This window comes from Callionymus lyra, chromosome 16, assembly GCF_982586985.1.
Source record: "Callionymus lyra chromosome 16, fCalLyr1.hap1.1, whole genome shotgun sequence".
NCBI classification, from domain to species: Eukaryota; Metazoa; Chordata; class Actinopteri; order Syngnathiformes; family Callionymidae; genus Callionymus; species Callionymus lyra.
The window spans coordinates 19,982,314-19,998,701 of NC_141833.1; the positions used below are offsets into that span (position 1 = coordinate 19,982,314).

The 16,388-nt window shown below is 39.2% G+C and overlaps 1 protein-coding gene across 2 annotated transcripts in view; it reads right to left on the reverse strand.

Moving 5' to 3' along the window:
- The window catches only part of LOC148064102 (guanine nucleotide exchange factor VAV3-like), a 70,499-nt gene that overhangs the window by 7,812 nt on the left and 46,299 nt on the right, over positions 1-16,388 (reverse strand). For both annotated transcript variants that reach the window (XM_087811989.1, XM_087811988.1), the window contains exons 21-25: positions 11,242-11,307; positions 10,952-10,986; positions 10,759-10,875; positions 5,333-5,420; positions 3,388-3,517 (exon numbers count right to left, since the gene is read on the reverse strand). In XM_087811989.1, coding sequence (XP_087668115.1) covers positions 3,388-3,517; positions 5,333-5,420; positions 10,759-10,875; positions 10,952-10,986; positions 11,242-11,307 — 436 coding nt within the window. The remainder of the gene's footprint in view (positions 1-3,387; positions 3,518-5,332; positions 5,421-10,758; positions 10,876-10,951; positions 10,987-11,241; positions 11,308-16,388) is intronic.

Below are 16,388 nucleotides of genomic sequence, written 5' to 3' on the forward strand. Positions count from 1 at the left end.
TTAAGTCGACGGGTTTTTTTACCTCCAGCCGCTTTTCTGCTCTTTCAAATCAGATCATAAACCGCAAACTATCCCTCCAGGTTTTTTTTGGTTGAAAAAACATCATCTCGGCCCATGGACAAAATGGACAAAACGGGGCGTCCCTCAGGTTGGTGTTGGCAGGCGGCTGTCACGGAGCTCTCCACCGTCGACGGTCCAAGTGAAATGTCATGTCCTGTCAGTAAAATTGTGACGCCGTCTCGGAGCGGCGTGCATGGCGTGACGTTCGGAGGAGCCGGCTCCCGGTGCTTGCCTGGGGCGTCAGACCCTAACTGGGACTGCGCTGCCAAACCCAGTGAGCTGCCAGAGCTCTTTTCTATTTATTTCACTCACTGTCGCTCCCACTCGCTGCTTTGTTTTCCCTTCCTTTATCTGTGGCTCACGTACCTTCTCTTTGTTCCCTGAGTAAGCACAGGAATCCAGGTTGCAGATGCACGGGGATTTCAGAGACTCTGTACATTACGGCAAATTGCCGGGGGATGAAAGAATGGGCGGCTTTTGTAAATAAGTCGATAGATTCCGCGGTTGTATCGCACCTTATTAAAGTGAACCGCGTTTAATCCGAGATCTATTTCCTTCACGTTGTCAGGCCCATAATGTGTATCTGTTTCATAACAACCTTCCTCGTCCTTCTGAAAGATCGCCGAGCTAATACTGCAGTGTCGAGGTTCATCGTCTTCTGTTGTACTTTTGCCGAAAACACTCTACAGAATCATCTGCTGTACTGGTTTGATTTGTGTTTTTACGTTGAAACTAAGCTAAAAAAAAAGATTAATTTGTGAGGCCTTTATGACAGGAAGCTTCACCTTATCAATCAACTGAATCTTTTGCCTTTTGTTTTTGTCAATCTGGATTATTGTGGATTCATTTAGAATCTTTTCTGTGTCATGATTTCTATAGATTGTATTTCATTTTGTAAATTCCCTTCCTGTTCCGTTCCCTGTTTTTGTTTCCACCCCTTCGGCAGGTGTGCATGACTGATGCTGTGTCTCAAATCACATACTTCTCTTAGTATACTAGGAGTTAGTATGCATCAGGATAGTGTACGTACTAACTATTAACTAATCCTCCACAGATAGTATGTCTCAAATCAAACTCTGCTGCTACACACTAACAGGAAATGACGCAACAGCTTCTTTTTCTACTTCTATTTAACGATGGTTTCAACCAGCTGTATGAACGCTAGCGACACCTGCTGGCAGCACGTTTTGCAAGTTTGGAAGAAGAAATAAAGAAAAAATATGAGAATCGAAATATTCGCGATATATTTACGCCGGTATCAGCACCGAAGACGTGTTTATCCTCCTACTGCTGCGAAAAATACACCTGTAAGTATATGAATATATATGCATTTATATATGACGTAACTTCCGTTTAAAACGTCACTAAGATGGAGCTGTTAGTGTGGTTAGTGTCCATCGAACCATACTCAGTTTTGTGGGCGTGTTAGTACGCCAATTTAGTGTGCATGGCGCACTAAATTTCGCATACTAAGAATTGAGACACACTAACGCACTGAAAATACTAACTTTTAGTACGCTAGTATGCGATTTGAGACACAGCATGTGTCTCAAATCACATACTTCTCTTAGTATACTAGGAGTTAGTATGCATCAGGATAGTGTACGTACTAACTAGTAACTAATTCTCCACAGATAGTATGTCTCAAATCAAACTCTGCTGCTACGCGCTAACAGGAAATGACGCGACAGCTTCTTCTTCTACTACTATTTAACGATGCTTTCAACCAGCTGTTTGAACGCTATCGACACCTGCTGGCAGCACATTTTGCAAGTTTGGAAGAAGAAATAAAGAAAAATTATGAGAATCTAAATATTCTCGAGATATTTAAGCTGGTATCAGCACCGAAGACGTGTCATCCTCATACTGCTGCTGAAAATGCACCTGTACGTATATGAATATATATCATATATATATATACTTTATATATATGACGTAACTTCCGTTTACAATAACACTAAGATGGCAGCTGTTTAGGGTAGTTAGTGTCCATCGATCCATACTCAGTTTTGTGGGCGTTTTAGTGACACTTGTGTGCATGGCGCACTAAATTTCGCATACTAAGAATTGAGATGCGCTTACGCACTCAAAATACTAACTTTGAGTACGCAAGTATGCAATTTCAGACACAGCATGAGATTATTAGTGGTGGTCCCTCCACCTTTTTAGGGGTCTCCTGACTAGCTTCTCTTCTGATCACTTCTCATACCTTTTTTGGGAATTCCTGAACTTATCTTAACATTGTCTGTGCTTACGTTTTTTTTTATCTTGCTGGTCTGAGTCCATGTTTCAAGCCGTGCCCTTCTCTGCTGCTTTCATGTTTTTAGTTCAGTAAGTTAGTTCCATGAATTTAAAATACTACAATGTTGTTTTCCTGCATTTGGGTTCGCTTCCAGGTTGGACTGAAATTCTCCCTGTGTTGCGTGGGTTTACTCCGGGCACTCCGGTTTCCTCCCACAGTCCAAAAACATACAGAGGTTGATTGAGAACTTGGGGAAAAGTGTCTGTAGGTATGAGTGTGTGTGTGAATGGTTGTGTGTCTTTGTGTGTCCTGAGACAGACTGGCGTCCTGTCCAGGGTGTCCCCTGCCTCTCGCCCTATGACACTGGGATAGACTCCAGTCTCCCAGCGGCTCAAATAAGGGATTAGACGGTGGAGAAAATGAATGAATGCGTCATCTTCCTGTTGTAGTTGACAACTCATTTGGAATCCTCACTATGTGTCTAATTTCTGCAAAGAGCTTTTTCGATTCCAAATATGCTTTATTTATAGCTTTTCTCTGCTTCGTTGATACTTTCTATCATGTCTCACTCCTTCAATTTTCCTTGGATCGCAGCCCAAACTTCCCGTTTTAATCTGAGGTTGATTTCTGCAAATGACTGATCCAAACACTAAGTGAAAAAACCCACTTAAGCCGCTTTTTGTCACCACAAAGTGTTTTTCTGATCACAGAGAAAGAGGGATTTTTGATTTAATAAAGATCTACTCGCGACTAACACATATTGAGGCGAATAAAGATGAGTTATAGGCAAGAAGTAGATTTATAAAAAAGGAGAAATATCTCAAGGCTAGCTTTTTACGAGCAAAAGAATGAAAGTGATTTTCTTGTAGTAAAACTTTGCCTCTCAACGCAAACATGTCCAGAAAGAAAAATGTCGGCGAACCCTCCTGGAAGACATTCAACTCTCTGGTGAAACGACAAAACAAATGCTGGAAATCTATTATTAATTCAAGGATAATTGGACGCTGACCTTTTTTTTTTCAGCGCTGGGAGCCTTTTTTGTTTTTCCTAAAGAAAACCTGTAAAAGTTTGCGAGGCAGACGTACCGTTGTCGGCCTTGGTAACAGCCCACGGCGTGTTTCCATTGGACGGTTCCCTATAGGGGACTTGCAGAGTGGTGTCGAGACTGCTGAAACCTTCTTTCAAAGAGTTGTGTTTGTAGTACTCCACCAGGTCCTGCATGAAACAGGCGCAGGAAAAACAAAAGCCCTTTAGAAATGGAAAAATCAGGGTGAACCCGGAAGGATGAGGTACACATGCAGAGAATAACACACACGTATAGTTTCTCGAGACTGAGGGAGAAAATATCAACCTTGAGATGCTGTTTCAATAATAGGCTTTCTAGACATTCTTACTTGAACTTTCTGGATTGGAATTAAACGCACAAGTACATGCTTTCAGGAATGCTTTCATCTCACTTTAAAGGGCAACTAATGTGTCGATTTTTGTGTGTGTTGTTGTGATGTGTGACTCTAGTGTATCATCAGCGTGTGTGTTTTGTACAAAAATCTATTTTCATTGAAATATTGACATTAGAAAAATGATCTTAAGCTCCGCCCACTGATATCACTTTGTTGTTCTGGAGATTAAATCTTGTTAAACCACGCCCACTCTGTTGTGATTGGTCAATCATGGAGGTTTGTCACCGCGTGTCATCACTACCGGAAGTCTCCACCTCCTAGGGACTCGTTGTATAAACAAAGCGGGCTTGATTACAGCTGGCTGGAGGAGGAGTGAAGCCACTATTACGGCATAATGGACTCTCGTAACCTCTCGTTTGCCCAGATTTAAGAGCAACTTTATAAAGTAATGAGAGGAAGATTTCAACAATTAAAACATGTGAGTCAGTCAGGAGACTTTTCACATGAATTGCCCTTTAAAGTGAGTAAAACCAAAATTAAAAATTCTCACTCTCACCCTCATGTCGACTAAAGGTTGTAATTAATTATTTAGTTTATCAACCTGATCCTTTTAAGATGCTATGCTCGTCTGCAATGTCCATCTTGTATTGAAGACGAGCACCATGGAGGTATGCTTTTAAGTGGGTCAATTTGGAGGAAGATGAAGACGAAGACAACTGAGCTCCAGTCGCTACATTAAAATGAACAAACATTCTCTTACAAGGAACAGAATACTCTGAAAATAATCCCAGCTCTTTAGTCGACACGAGGGTGAGTAGATGATGACAATTTCTGTGCTTACACTGATCTATTTTAATTGTGTTTTATTTATTTAGTTGTTTTTTTACAAGATAATTGTTTGACTATTTGGATTTCAATGTGACATATATACTTATTTTAAAGACGAAATAAGATATAATTATCAGATGTTTTCGAGGGGAAATCTCCACATATATGATTCAAAATAATAATAACAATAGTAACAGTGGCTCACATAAACCAATGGGTACAAACAACACTCGTAATAACGTCATGTTTGTCCAGTTCCCTTCAGACAGATTGGTGTTATTTTCTTTTTCTGTCGCGTTCACTCAACGTTAAGCGATCTATTTGAGAGAAAATCTAAACGTGGGATATGACTGTGACGACGTCATATCCCACCTTATCAGTTTTTCAAAAGCGTCTCTGCTGTTACACCTTCCTTGAGAAAGTTGACAGAAAAGCTCTGCAGTTGGTGTGACATTTAGGAGGAGATAGTGAACCATTAATCCACCCCCTGAACAATTGAAGAATGAGTCGTAAATCTAAAAGTTCTAACCAACGCCGGGATTGTTTTTCTTCATGCTGTTGCGTGTCTCAGAGGCTGAAGTTGAAAAAAAACCTTTACAGTAGAAGATATTTTGGCATGAATATTGATGGCGGCCATCTTTGCACACAGGTGATGCATGACTTCCTGAGCACGCAAATGTACATTTAACCACTAAAGAAAATGACTACATGAGTCGCAGTAAAAAAAAAAGAAAAAAGAAGTATGTCAAAATTGCGAAGCTCATTACAGAAACAGAAATCCATGCAAAGTTAAATCCATTACCAGAACGGTCCTGAAGAGTCGGCTCTCAGCGATGTAAAAGCAGCCGTCCCTGGTCAGAATCTTAATGTGCTTCACTCTATCGTTGAACCTGTGGAGAATGAATAAGACATGGGCCTGCTAATCAACTATACATGCATCCACATCAATCCAGCCTCCACGTTGGAGTCACGAAGGTCTGTCAGAATGTCCGTGAAGCAGAGATGAGTCGAGCACTTTGATTCAATGAAAACATCAAGATTTGCTTTTTATTCTCTTTTTTTTGCTCCGGTACCGGATTCCCTCGCTCGATAAATCTGCCCGATGGCGCTGAAAGGTGAGTCGACGCTGAAGTATTCATCTCGTAATTTGAGGAGAAAGTCAAAAGAATTTTACAAAATAAGGAGAAAAGTTTTTTTTTATTTGATGTAAATTAATGGGGTTTTTTTTTTGGGGGGGGGGGTAATTTTTTGGTTAAGGAGAGCAAAGACACAATGTCACACAAGTTCACTAGGAAACTCATAGACCCAAAACAAATATCATCAAGTACTTTTTTAAAAGATGAATTCAAAAAATGTATTTTTTTTGTTCTCTGTTTGTTTCTCTCTTTTCTCTCTTCTCCTCAAAGATTTTCCTGCACTGGTAAAGTTGTCAGATATTCCTGTTTTGGACGTTTTGATTGTCACTTTATTCTTCATTCGCAAGTGTTTCTGTCGTGTTTTCTTTTCCTGTTTCCAAGTTCCCTGTTCTTTTCTATTTTTTTTAATTCTTTTTATCGTTAGACTCATTTGTTTTTGGACCTTTCGTACATTTAGAGATATTGCTCTTAATGGTGAGTCAATACAGAGGTATATTCATCCAAAGGTTTGAAAGAAGAAAGTCAAAATAATGTTATAGAATTAGGAGAAAATATTTCTTATTATACATAAATTAATAGTTTTTTGTGAAACATCATTTTTGGGATCCAGAGAGAAAAAACACATGTTGGTTGCCGGGTTTGAAACTGAATACAAAATATTGTGCTAGGATGATAGTAGCCCTAAAACAAATATCATAAAGTAATTCAAAAAAGTAAATAGTTGAAATAATGGGCAAAATTTTTATCCACCTTTATTTGTGCTTTATTTTGTTCTCTCAATACCTTTTCTCTCCTTTAATCAAAGATTTTCCTGCACTTTTAAAGTTTTTATTCTTGAATGTTCCTGTTTTTGGCTTCTTTGTATTTTTTGGTACTTAATGTTGTCTCTAATGTATTTGCGATAATAAACACAAAAACAGCATGTTTTCCAGGTTCTCATTTTGTTTCCTATTTTATTCCCCAGGTTTTGTGGACTCTTTGGTTTTTGGACGTTTCGGACATTCTGAGATATTGGACTCTTTATTTCCTTTAAAATTTATTTATTCTACTCTTAACCCTTGTGTTATGTCCGAGTTAAGGTGGACGACCTCCCTGGCTTCCAAAATTACAAGGGATAAAACAATAACATTTGTTATCGGTACTTCGGGTCACCTTGACCCTGAGATAACACAAGAGTTACATTATGCTGGTCGCTCTCACTGGCATTTGGGTTCCCGATATAAAGACTTTGACAAAAAAAAGTAATACATGTACATTAAAAATAAACTAAACATTTCTTAGAACAATAATGTTGTTTTTTGGTTTTTAATTTACCACTTAAACTGATGAATACCATTGAAAAAATGATTGTTGCCACAACTTTTCCTTCATTCATTGTTGCCGTTAATGCATCAAAGTCTATGTTATCGCACTGACGAAAACATTCCATGGTTTTTTCTTTCTTGTTGCTACTTTAAAGAAAACAATTCTGCTCGAATCATTGTTTGCGCGACATATTTTGTGCGAGTCTCTCATCAATACGTCTCCTAACAATGGAGATATAGGAGTTCGTCTTCACAAATATTTTCTCGGAATCTTCCTTCTTCTAGACTGACCTCGCAGGCGAGCTCTTTATTCAGCGTTCAAAACGAACAATGAGAGCGAATCCTGTTTTTCCTCTTAAGGAAAAGAACTGCGGCATCTACCGTTTGACACAAATACTGGCATTAAAAGAGTTCCGGCTGATTAGTAACAAGTCCTCTCTCGCTCATGTCCGACGGCCATCTTGATAAGGATCTTAAGCACCGGGAGAGGCAATTAGGATTGGAGACGTTCCGAAAACCGGCTTCAAAAAGGCTTTGACTCCGAGGAGTCCAGCAGATGTCGCCGGCGAAATAAACAGTCTCGCTCGCCAAACCTTAGTCGTTCTTATCCCGCTCGCCCCGGTCAAGAGGGGTGGATTTCATTCTGGGGCGTTTTTTTTTTTTCTTCAAAAAACCGAACTTTGATGCCGCTTGAAAGACGCTGGCTTGTTAAATGGATGCGTTTTCACAGGAGCGGTCGACGACCAGATAAAGGCGCTGTTTTCTGGCGCCTAAAGGATTGACTGTTTTATCTACGAGCCGAGCGGCGCCGTCTTTTGATCAATGTTATGCTAGAGCGATAGCCGTGGGGAGGCGTCGCCTGCATGCTAATGCTAGGCTATCAGGCGTCAGTCGGTCATGCGTCGGGTCCGTCTATTAAAAAAAATGTTTTTGACCCAGATGGCTCGTCTCGTTCGGGGTCGACAGCGACGTTTAAAATAAAAAATGCGGACGAAGACTTATGCGTCTGTCCGATCCAGACTGGTATTACCCATGATGCATTATGCTGTTGTTAATAGTGAAATCAAAGGATTAAATAGATGTTTCCGGCTGACTTTTTTGTCATTCAAAGTGAATTCTTAATTATCCTTCAGCGAACGTTCGGGATTCTACTCCCTCATTACATGTCACACGTGATAAACTCGCCGTCACTTTACACGCCAGGCGTCGGCGCCGATAAAAAAACAAGCCAAGACGTTTTATCGGTTCCTGGGGTGGACGTCACTGCGGGGTTTGCTGCGGTATCTTTAAGTGTTTTTGACAGATACATGAAGAAGCCAAGAACTCACAGTCGAGGATGAAAAGGAATATTTTTGTCTTTTGGAATTCCCATCATAACTCATAGTTTACACACATGACGAGTTAGCGATGGTGAACACACGCAGTTAGCGATGGTGAACATACGCAGTTAGCGATGGTGAACATACGCAGTTAGCGATGGGGAACACACGCAGTTAGCGATGGAGAACACACGCAGTTAGCGATGGCGAACACACGCAGATAGCGATGGTGAACACACGCAGTTAGCGATGGCGAACACACGCAGTTAGCGATGGGGAACACACGCAGTTAGCGATGGTGAACACACACAGTTAGCGATGGTGAACACACACAGTTAGCGATGGAGAACACACGCAGTTAGCGATGGCGAACACACGCAGATAGCGATGGTGAACACACGCAGTTAGCGATGGTGAACATACGCAGTTAGCGATGGTGAACATACGCAGTTAGCGATGGTGAACGCACACAGTTAGCGATGGAGAACACACGCAGTTAGCGATGGGGAACACACGCAGTTAGCGATGGTGAACACACACAGTTAGCGATGGAGAACACACGCAGTTAGCGATGGCGAACACACGCAGATAGCGATGGTGAACACACGCAGTTAGCGATGGGGAACACACGCAGTTAGCGATGGTGAACACACACAGTTAGCGATGGCGAACACACGCAGTTAGCGATGGCGAACACACGCAGTTAGCGATGGCGAACACACGCAGTTAGCGATGGCGAACACACGCAGTTAGCGATGGCGAACACACGCAGTTAGCGATGGCGAACACACACAGTTAGCGATGGTGAACACACACAGTTAGTGATGGTGAACACACACAGTTAGCAATGGTGAACACAAACAGTTAGCAAGTAGTTTAGTTTCAAGTCCTATGTCTAAGACCTAAGTACATTATTTTTTTAAGTTTTCAAATATCATAATAAAAGTAAATTAATAGAGGGAAAATATTTTCAGATATTTCATTCAGATATTTCATTCACTTTAATTATTAACTTTGTGAATTTTTATTTTAAATTTGGCTCTAGTAAAACATGTGATCAAATATACAGTATAATAGTTCCGCATAGTGATGCAAATTAAAAAAAATTGTTGACACACTAATGTCATACATAAAAATACTAACAATGAACTTTAACAAATGCGTGATGTTGAATTAATTCAACCATATTCAAAATATTGGATTTAAAAAAAAGTCTCTCATCACGACCATGTTTTGAACTTATTACTTTATAAAGTTGCTCTGAAATCTGGGCGAACGAGAGGTTACGAGAGCGGAGTCCATTATGACGTAATAATGGCTTCACTCCTCCTACAGCCAGCTGTTATAACGCCCCCTTTTGTTTATACAATGAGTCCCTTCCGGTATTTATGACACGCGGTGAGAATCCTTGATTTTTAGACCAATCGCAGCAGAGTGGGTGTGGTTATGGTCAACGAGATTTAATCTCCAGAAAAAGTGTTATCAGTGGGCGGGGCTTATGATAATTTTCAAGTGTGATTATTTTAATGAGAAGATAGTTTTATACAAAACAGACACTGATGATACAATAGAGTCCAACATCACTTTGACCTTTAAAGAAATGTCTAAAATATTTTTAACTCTTTGTTCAACAGTCGGAGAAATAACCAGCAATATTGAGTAATTGAGTAATTGAGTGTCTTATTCGACACTGCAGGAAACTGACCAGAAACTGTTTCCTTCAACTGAGAAAAATCTCTAAACTTAGGAAAATGTTGTCGGAACATGATCTGGAACTTGTAATCCATGCGTTTGTTTCTTCTCGTCTGGACTATTGTAACAGTTTGTTTTCATGTCTTAACAAGAAGGATCTGTCTCGCCTGCAGTTGATTCAGAACTCTGCAGCGAGAATTCTGACCCGCTCTAGTAGAAGAACTCACATTTCTCCGATCCTTCAAACTCTTCACTGGCTTCCAGTTTCTTTCAGGATCAACTTTAAAATTCTGGTTCTTACTTTCAGATCTATTCATGGTCAGTCTCCTCCTTACATCACTGATCTGATCCAGCCTTACACCCCAGCTCGGGCTCTGAGGTCTGTGGATCAGAATCTACTGATGGTTCCACGCACACGGCTCAGGACCAGAGGAGAGAAATCTTTTCAGGCTGTTGCTCCTAAGCTTTGGAACGATCTTCCTCTCTCTTTGCGCTTGATGGAGTCTACTGACTCCTTTAAGAAACATCTTAAGACGTTTCTATTTGTTCAGGCTTTTCCTTGAATTTCTCGAACTCCTGTGTTGTTCTCAGTATTATCTTGATCTTTAAAATATGTACTTTTTTGAGTATTGTTTTGATTGTTTAAGCGCTTTGTGACACTGGTCTCGAAAAGCGCTATATAAATAAATATTACTTACTTACTTACTTAATTATGGATATAGTTGGATATTACCATAGACTGAAAGACTAAAAGCAAGATCTCCTATCGCGACTCACTTGATGCTGATGGCGTACTCCGTACATTCCTTAGTCCGGTGTCGGATCAGATACGTGCTGTTCCCTCTGTCCTGGAGCTCCACCTCCGCCTGGCATCGCTCCATCGGCCCCGCAAACCTAATCCAGGGAACAAACTTTTCAACCTCCTCCGACTCATCAGAGACGAGCGATCATGAGTCGGCGAAACACTCACCAGGGCTGCCGGGAGTAATCGACAGGTTTGGGAACCTGGCACAGAAAAGAAAAAACAACGGTTATTTTTTCCAGATTTATCCGAGTCGATACGCGGCGGAGTGGAGGTCATCCCTCGTAATACGAAATTCAATCCACATCTAATGGCTGAAAATTGCTCTGCATTGGGGAGAAATATTAATTGAAAAAGCACAACATTTTCCTAGGACGTCAATAGTGGCTATTATCCACGGAAGACGCGGTGATCCGACCGAATGTGTGTTATTGATCAGGACAAGTATGCAGACTTACACACGGGCACGGCCTCACGGCGTCGCTGGGAAAGAAGCCTGTCTTGCTCGTTGCCAGGATTTTGCCCTGTAATGGCAACTCACTGTTAGTTAATCGCATTATATTTCCCCTTCCAACACACACACACATACACACACAAACACACACACACACACACACACTCACACACACACACACGATAAAGCCTCAGCAATTAGTACACAACAAGCAGAGCATCTAATTTGTAGCCCAAGTTAATTAAGGCTCAAACTGCGGCGACAGTTAGATTTGTACCAACATCAAAACAAAAGCTTCTTCTGACACTAAGTTATGCATCTATTTTTTTTCGGATCTGTCCAGAACCCACCTTTTGCTTTTTGAAGGGAATGGTCTTGAGCTGAAGTATCTTTTTACGGAAATTTACAAGGAGGATTGTGGGAGTAAAGATGTCTTCACGCCAGGTACGATCACTTAAGATGGGGAAATGATAACCCTGATCTTGATTGATAAATAATTCATTCAAGTTTGTGTTTGGAAATATTTGAGATAAGATAATGAACAGCTTATCAGAATCAGAATCAGAATCAGAAACCTTTATTTGTCCCACGAGGGGAAATTCGGTTTAACAACAGCAAGAGCAATATACCAAAAAAATAAAACACCCAGAAATAAAATAATAAAAAGAAAAAGAAAATCTAATTAGAATAGAAAATAAATCTGCACTATATTATATATACACAATCATATTTACAAAAATAACAAGAAAGGTGCTGTTAAATATTATCTTGGTGTGTTCTTGTTGTGGAGTCTGATGGCAGCAGGGAGGAAGGACCTGCGGTACCTCTCCCTCACACACCTGGGATGAAGCATCCTATCACTGATGGAGCTCCTCAATGCCCTCAGTGTGTGCGGGAGAGGGTGAGACAAGTTCTTCCTCATGGAGGCCAGCATGCTCTGTATCCTCCTCCCAGACACTTCCTCCACAGGATCCAGGGGGCGCCCTAGGACCTAACCGGCCCTCTTAATAAGGCTGTCCAGTTTAGCCCGAAAGTGCAATGAAGATATGGCTGAGAACTAACAGTTCAATGGTTCAGAAAGGAATCAGACGGACATGTAAACTCTGTGTTGTTCTCACTTGTACAAGTAAAAAAGGTGTGACTTGAAACCTTCTATTCTTTGTTTAAGTCAAAGGAAAACAAATCGATATATTTAGCGAAATCAAACAATATACTTTACGTAATTGTGTTTTTTGTGTTATGAAAATCTCCCATGAGTAAGGTAGCTTGTCATATTAAGAGGTTGACAAAACCTTAACATACTGTTGTAAAAAAGAACTCTCCTGAAGAAAGTAAAAACTCTTATACATGTTAAAAACCTCTTACAGACTTATTTAAAAAAATATTGCACAGTTGTATACCCATGGGTAAAATCTAATCTTTACACAAACAGGAAAAACCTCTCACTGACTTGGTTTAAAACCTCTTGCGCAGTTGTGCTCGATGCTTTAGAAAGGATTCAGACGGACATGTAAACTCTGTGTTGTTCTCACTTGTACAAGTAAAAATGTATGACTTGAAACCTTCTATTCTTTTTTTAAGTCGAAGCAAAACTAATCGATATATTTAGCGAAATCAAACAATATACTTTACAAAATTGTGTTTTTTGTGTTGTGAAAATCTCTGTAATACAAGGATCATGAGTAAGTGAGCTATATTAAGAGTTTGTCAACATACTTCTGAAGAAAGGAAAACCTCTTATACATGTTAAAAACCTCTCACAGACCTTCAAAAAAATATATATTGCACAGTTGTATACCCAGGTGAGTATACCTACCACATATAGTAAAACCTCTCAAAAAAAATCACACGGCTAGTATCGGTGAGCTAGTCATATTTAGAGGTTGTCGAAAACTGAAAATACTGTTGTAAAACACCTCTACGGAAAAAAGGAAAACTCTCACTGACTAATTTTACTTTACTATTTACTCACTTGTACAAGTAAAAGGTGGTACTTGAAACCAGATCTGATTTTTATCCTTTGTTTAAGTCAAAGCAAATTAATCGATATATTTAGCGAAATAAAACTTTTTTTTGGGGCAAAATTGTTTTTTATCATTAAAAAAAACAGATGTTCATTTTTAATTATCATTTGGCAGATTTTTACCCGTTCTCAGAAAATCAAACGGTGGCAGTAGGCTGTGACGCAGTGGACCAGCTCACGACCAGGAACAATCAGGGTTAAATGTCTTGCTCAAGGACACAACGACACAATAAGTAGCTGGGATTGAACCTGCAGTGCCGTCTAAGATGTAAACTCTGTACTTTACTCACTTGTACAAGTAAAAGCTCTGACTTGAAACCAGATCTGATTCCTTTTCTTTTCTTTCTGAGCCCTTTTTTTCCAGGATTTTTTTTCTTCTTTTCGACAGGAAATGTTTGACATTTCATGAAGAAAAAACGTCACGAAATACCTCAAAAATAAACAACTATAATCTAAACTGGATTAAGTCAAATTAACTTTTTTATTTCATCCAAAGTCCATCGGGGGGGGGAGACGGTCTTTCATCTTCCCCCTGTTTACTCCGTCACTCTCACTCCTCCTTTATTAGTATGAAATGCTTTCTGGGAGCGTGCACGGCCGGACTGTAACTCGATTTCCAAGCGAATCTTTACCCATTTTCCGTGATTCATTCTGTGTAATAACATTTCATCAATGGGTTTTCGAGAGCCGCTCTTTATTTGTTATGCCCGGGATAAGCGTATGATAAAGATTAAACTTATTACTCTGTCGGCATAAACAGGCAGCAGCCAAAGGATCAAATGAAATTACTGTGATTGATTGTATTGTTCTGCCGCCGGGACACGTAATTGCCTTTTGGGATATGAATTCTCAGCGCTGTGTAATTTCATCGTCTGCTGCCACCGGTGGGGACGTGGGAGATTAAGAGCCCCCCGTGGAGTTTTAATTGTGAACCAACATGATTTGCTTCTCTTTTAACAAAAACCTTTGTGTGTCACTTGAAACGTCGTCAGAAAGTGGATTTTAATAAACTTGTTCCTCCATCCTTCATTTTCACACGATTAAGATGCCGAGATGAAATGTAGCCGCTGTTGATTAAGACTCGGTTTGTCATCGCGTACGTTTATCTTTGTGGAGACGAGTTCATCAGTTTAAAAACAACAGATATGATACATTTGTTTAGGTCTGTCACTGTTGGACAATAAACAACATATTTTCAATATACATCATGAATGTAGATGCAATGTGGGAAACTGTTTAATTGTGGAAATTGGAAAGTTAAATGATATACATTTTTTCTCTCCAATTCACTGTCTATTATGGTGTTTGTTTGCATTTGTGTCAAATTGTAGGTTGAACAAAGAAAAAACCTTCATATATGACAAATAAATGAAAACATCTTGAAAACCAGGAAAATATGGAGCTATTTTTGTCTCACTAATATGTATGATCTGCAAATATCCAATGGTTGCATGTGTTTTCATATCTAATATTTGTAACTTGTAATGTATTTGTATTTGTAACTGTATTTTTGTAATGAAAAAAAAAGAACAGGTAAAAAAGTCAATACGAAGGCGTGGCTCGATCGTAAACCATGATCTTGAAATCATGGTCTTGAAAACTAGGAAAATATGGAGCTATTTTTGTCTCACAAATATGTTCAGAGGGTGACCTGCAAATATCCAATGGTTGCATGTGTTTTCATATCCACAAATGAAAAAAAATAATATTTGTAACTTGTAATGTATTTGTATTTGTAACTGTATTTTTGTAATAAAAAAATAAAAAACAGGTAAAAAAAAGTCAATACGAAGGCGTGGCTGGATCGTAAACCATGAGCCGTCCAAGCTAGTGACGTCATGGGGGCGGATTATAGTTTGTGTCTATATCGGGGGCTTCGTACACAAGAGAGAGGACGTTTTAATTCGTATAAACCTGAATAAAAGATTCATCCTTCATCAATCAGACATTTCTTCAAAGCTTCTCCACTGCTACCACAAATGTTTCTCCGAATTTTGCCCGCTTTGTTAAGTTTTGTAAAATTAAAATGATATATTTACAACTACAAATGTTTTCTAAATACAAAAATACAAGTTTCAAATATGGATTTGACATTTGTGGACGTCACAACTCACGTGCAACCATTGAATATTTGCAGATCCCCCGCTGTACAGTTACAAATATTAGTGAGACAATAATACCTCCGTAGGAAGAAAAAAAACCTCCCTTGAAAAATATTTGAGAAATCCTCTGACAAAGTTCTTGACACACAGTTATTTAAATCTTGTCTACACATGAGGAAACTGTATAATAATCTCTGCACAAGCAGGAGTATAATTAAAAACCTCTCATACACACATGTGAAAATCTATTAAAAACCCATTATTACCCATAATTACCTGTGTATATGACTTAATGTTTATAAAATCTTGACACAAAGTTGTAACAGTCGTGGTAAAAGCCTCTCACAAACAGCTTTTATACAGTTGTGTTCCGTGACGAAAATGTAATCTTTACGCTTACAGGTGAGTGTACCTTTGACACATAGTAATACCTTAAAAACATGTTAAAAACCTCTCAATGAATTTATTTTGAAACCTCTTCCACATTTGTGTAGCCATGGGGAAAACATTTACACAAACAGGTGAGTATACCTAGCACATATAGTAAAACCACACAAAATCTTGTGAAAACATGTGGCTGGTATTAAAAGGTTGTCAAAAACTGAAAACACTTTTGTAAAACACCTATACTGAAAAGAGGAAAACATCTCACTGACTTCAAACTTCTTGCACAGTTGTCTACCTATGAGGAACCTGCCATGTGTCATAAATTATCCACAAAGTACTAGTAGGTTGTATTATTAAGAGATTTTCAAATCCAAGACGTACTGTTATGAAAACCTCTTCTGGACAGGGGAAAACCTCTCACACACAAAAAACTATTTTTGACTTGTCTACCTATGAGTAAGCTGTCATGTGCTATAATTTGGCGACAAAGTAGTTGTGTATTATTAGGAGATTCTTAGATTCAGAAACTAGAAATACTGTTATGAAAACCTCTCCTGGAGAGAAGAAAACCTCTCACACTCAAAAACAATTTTTGACTTGTCTACCTATGAATAAACTGTCATGCATTATAATTTGTCA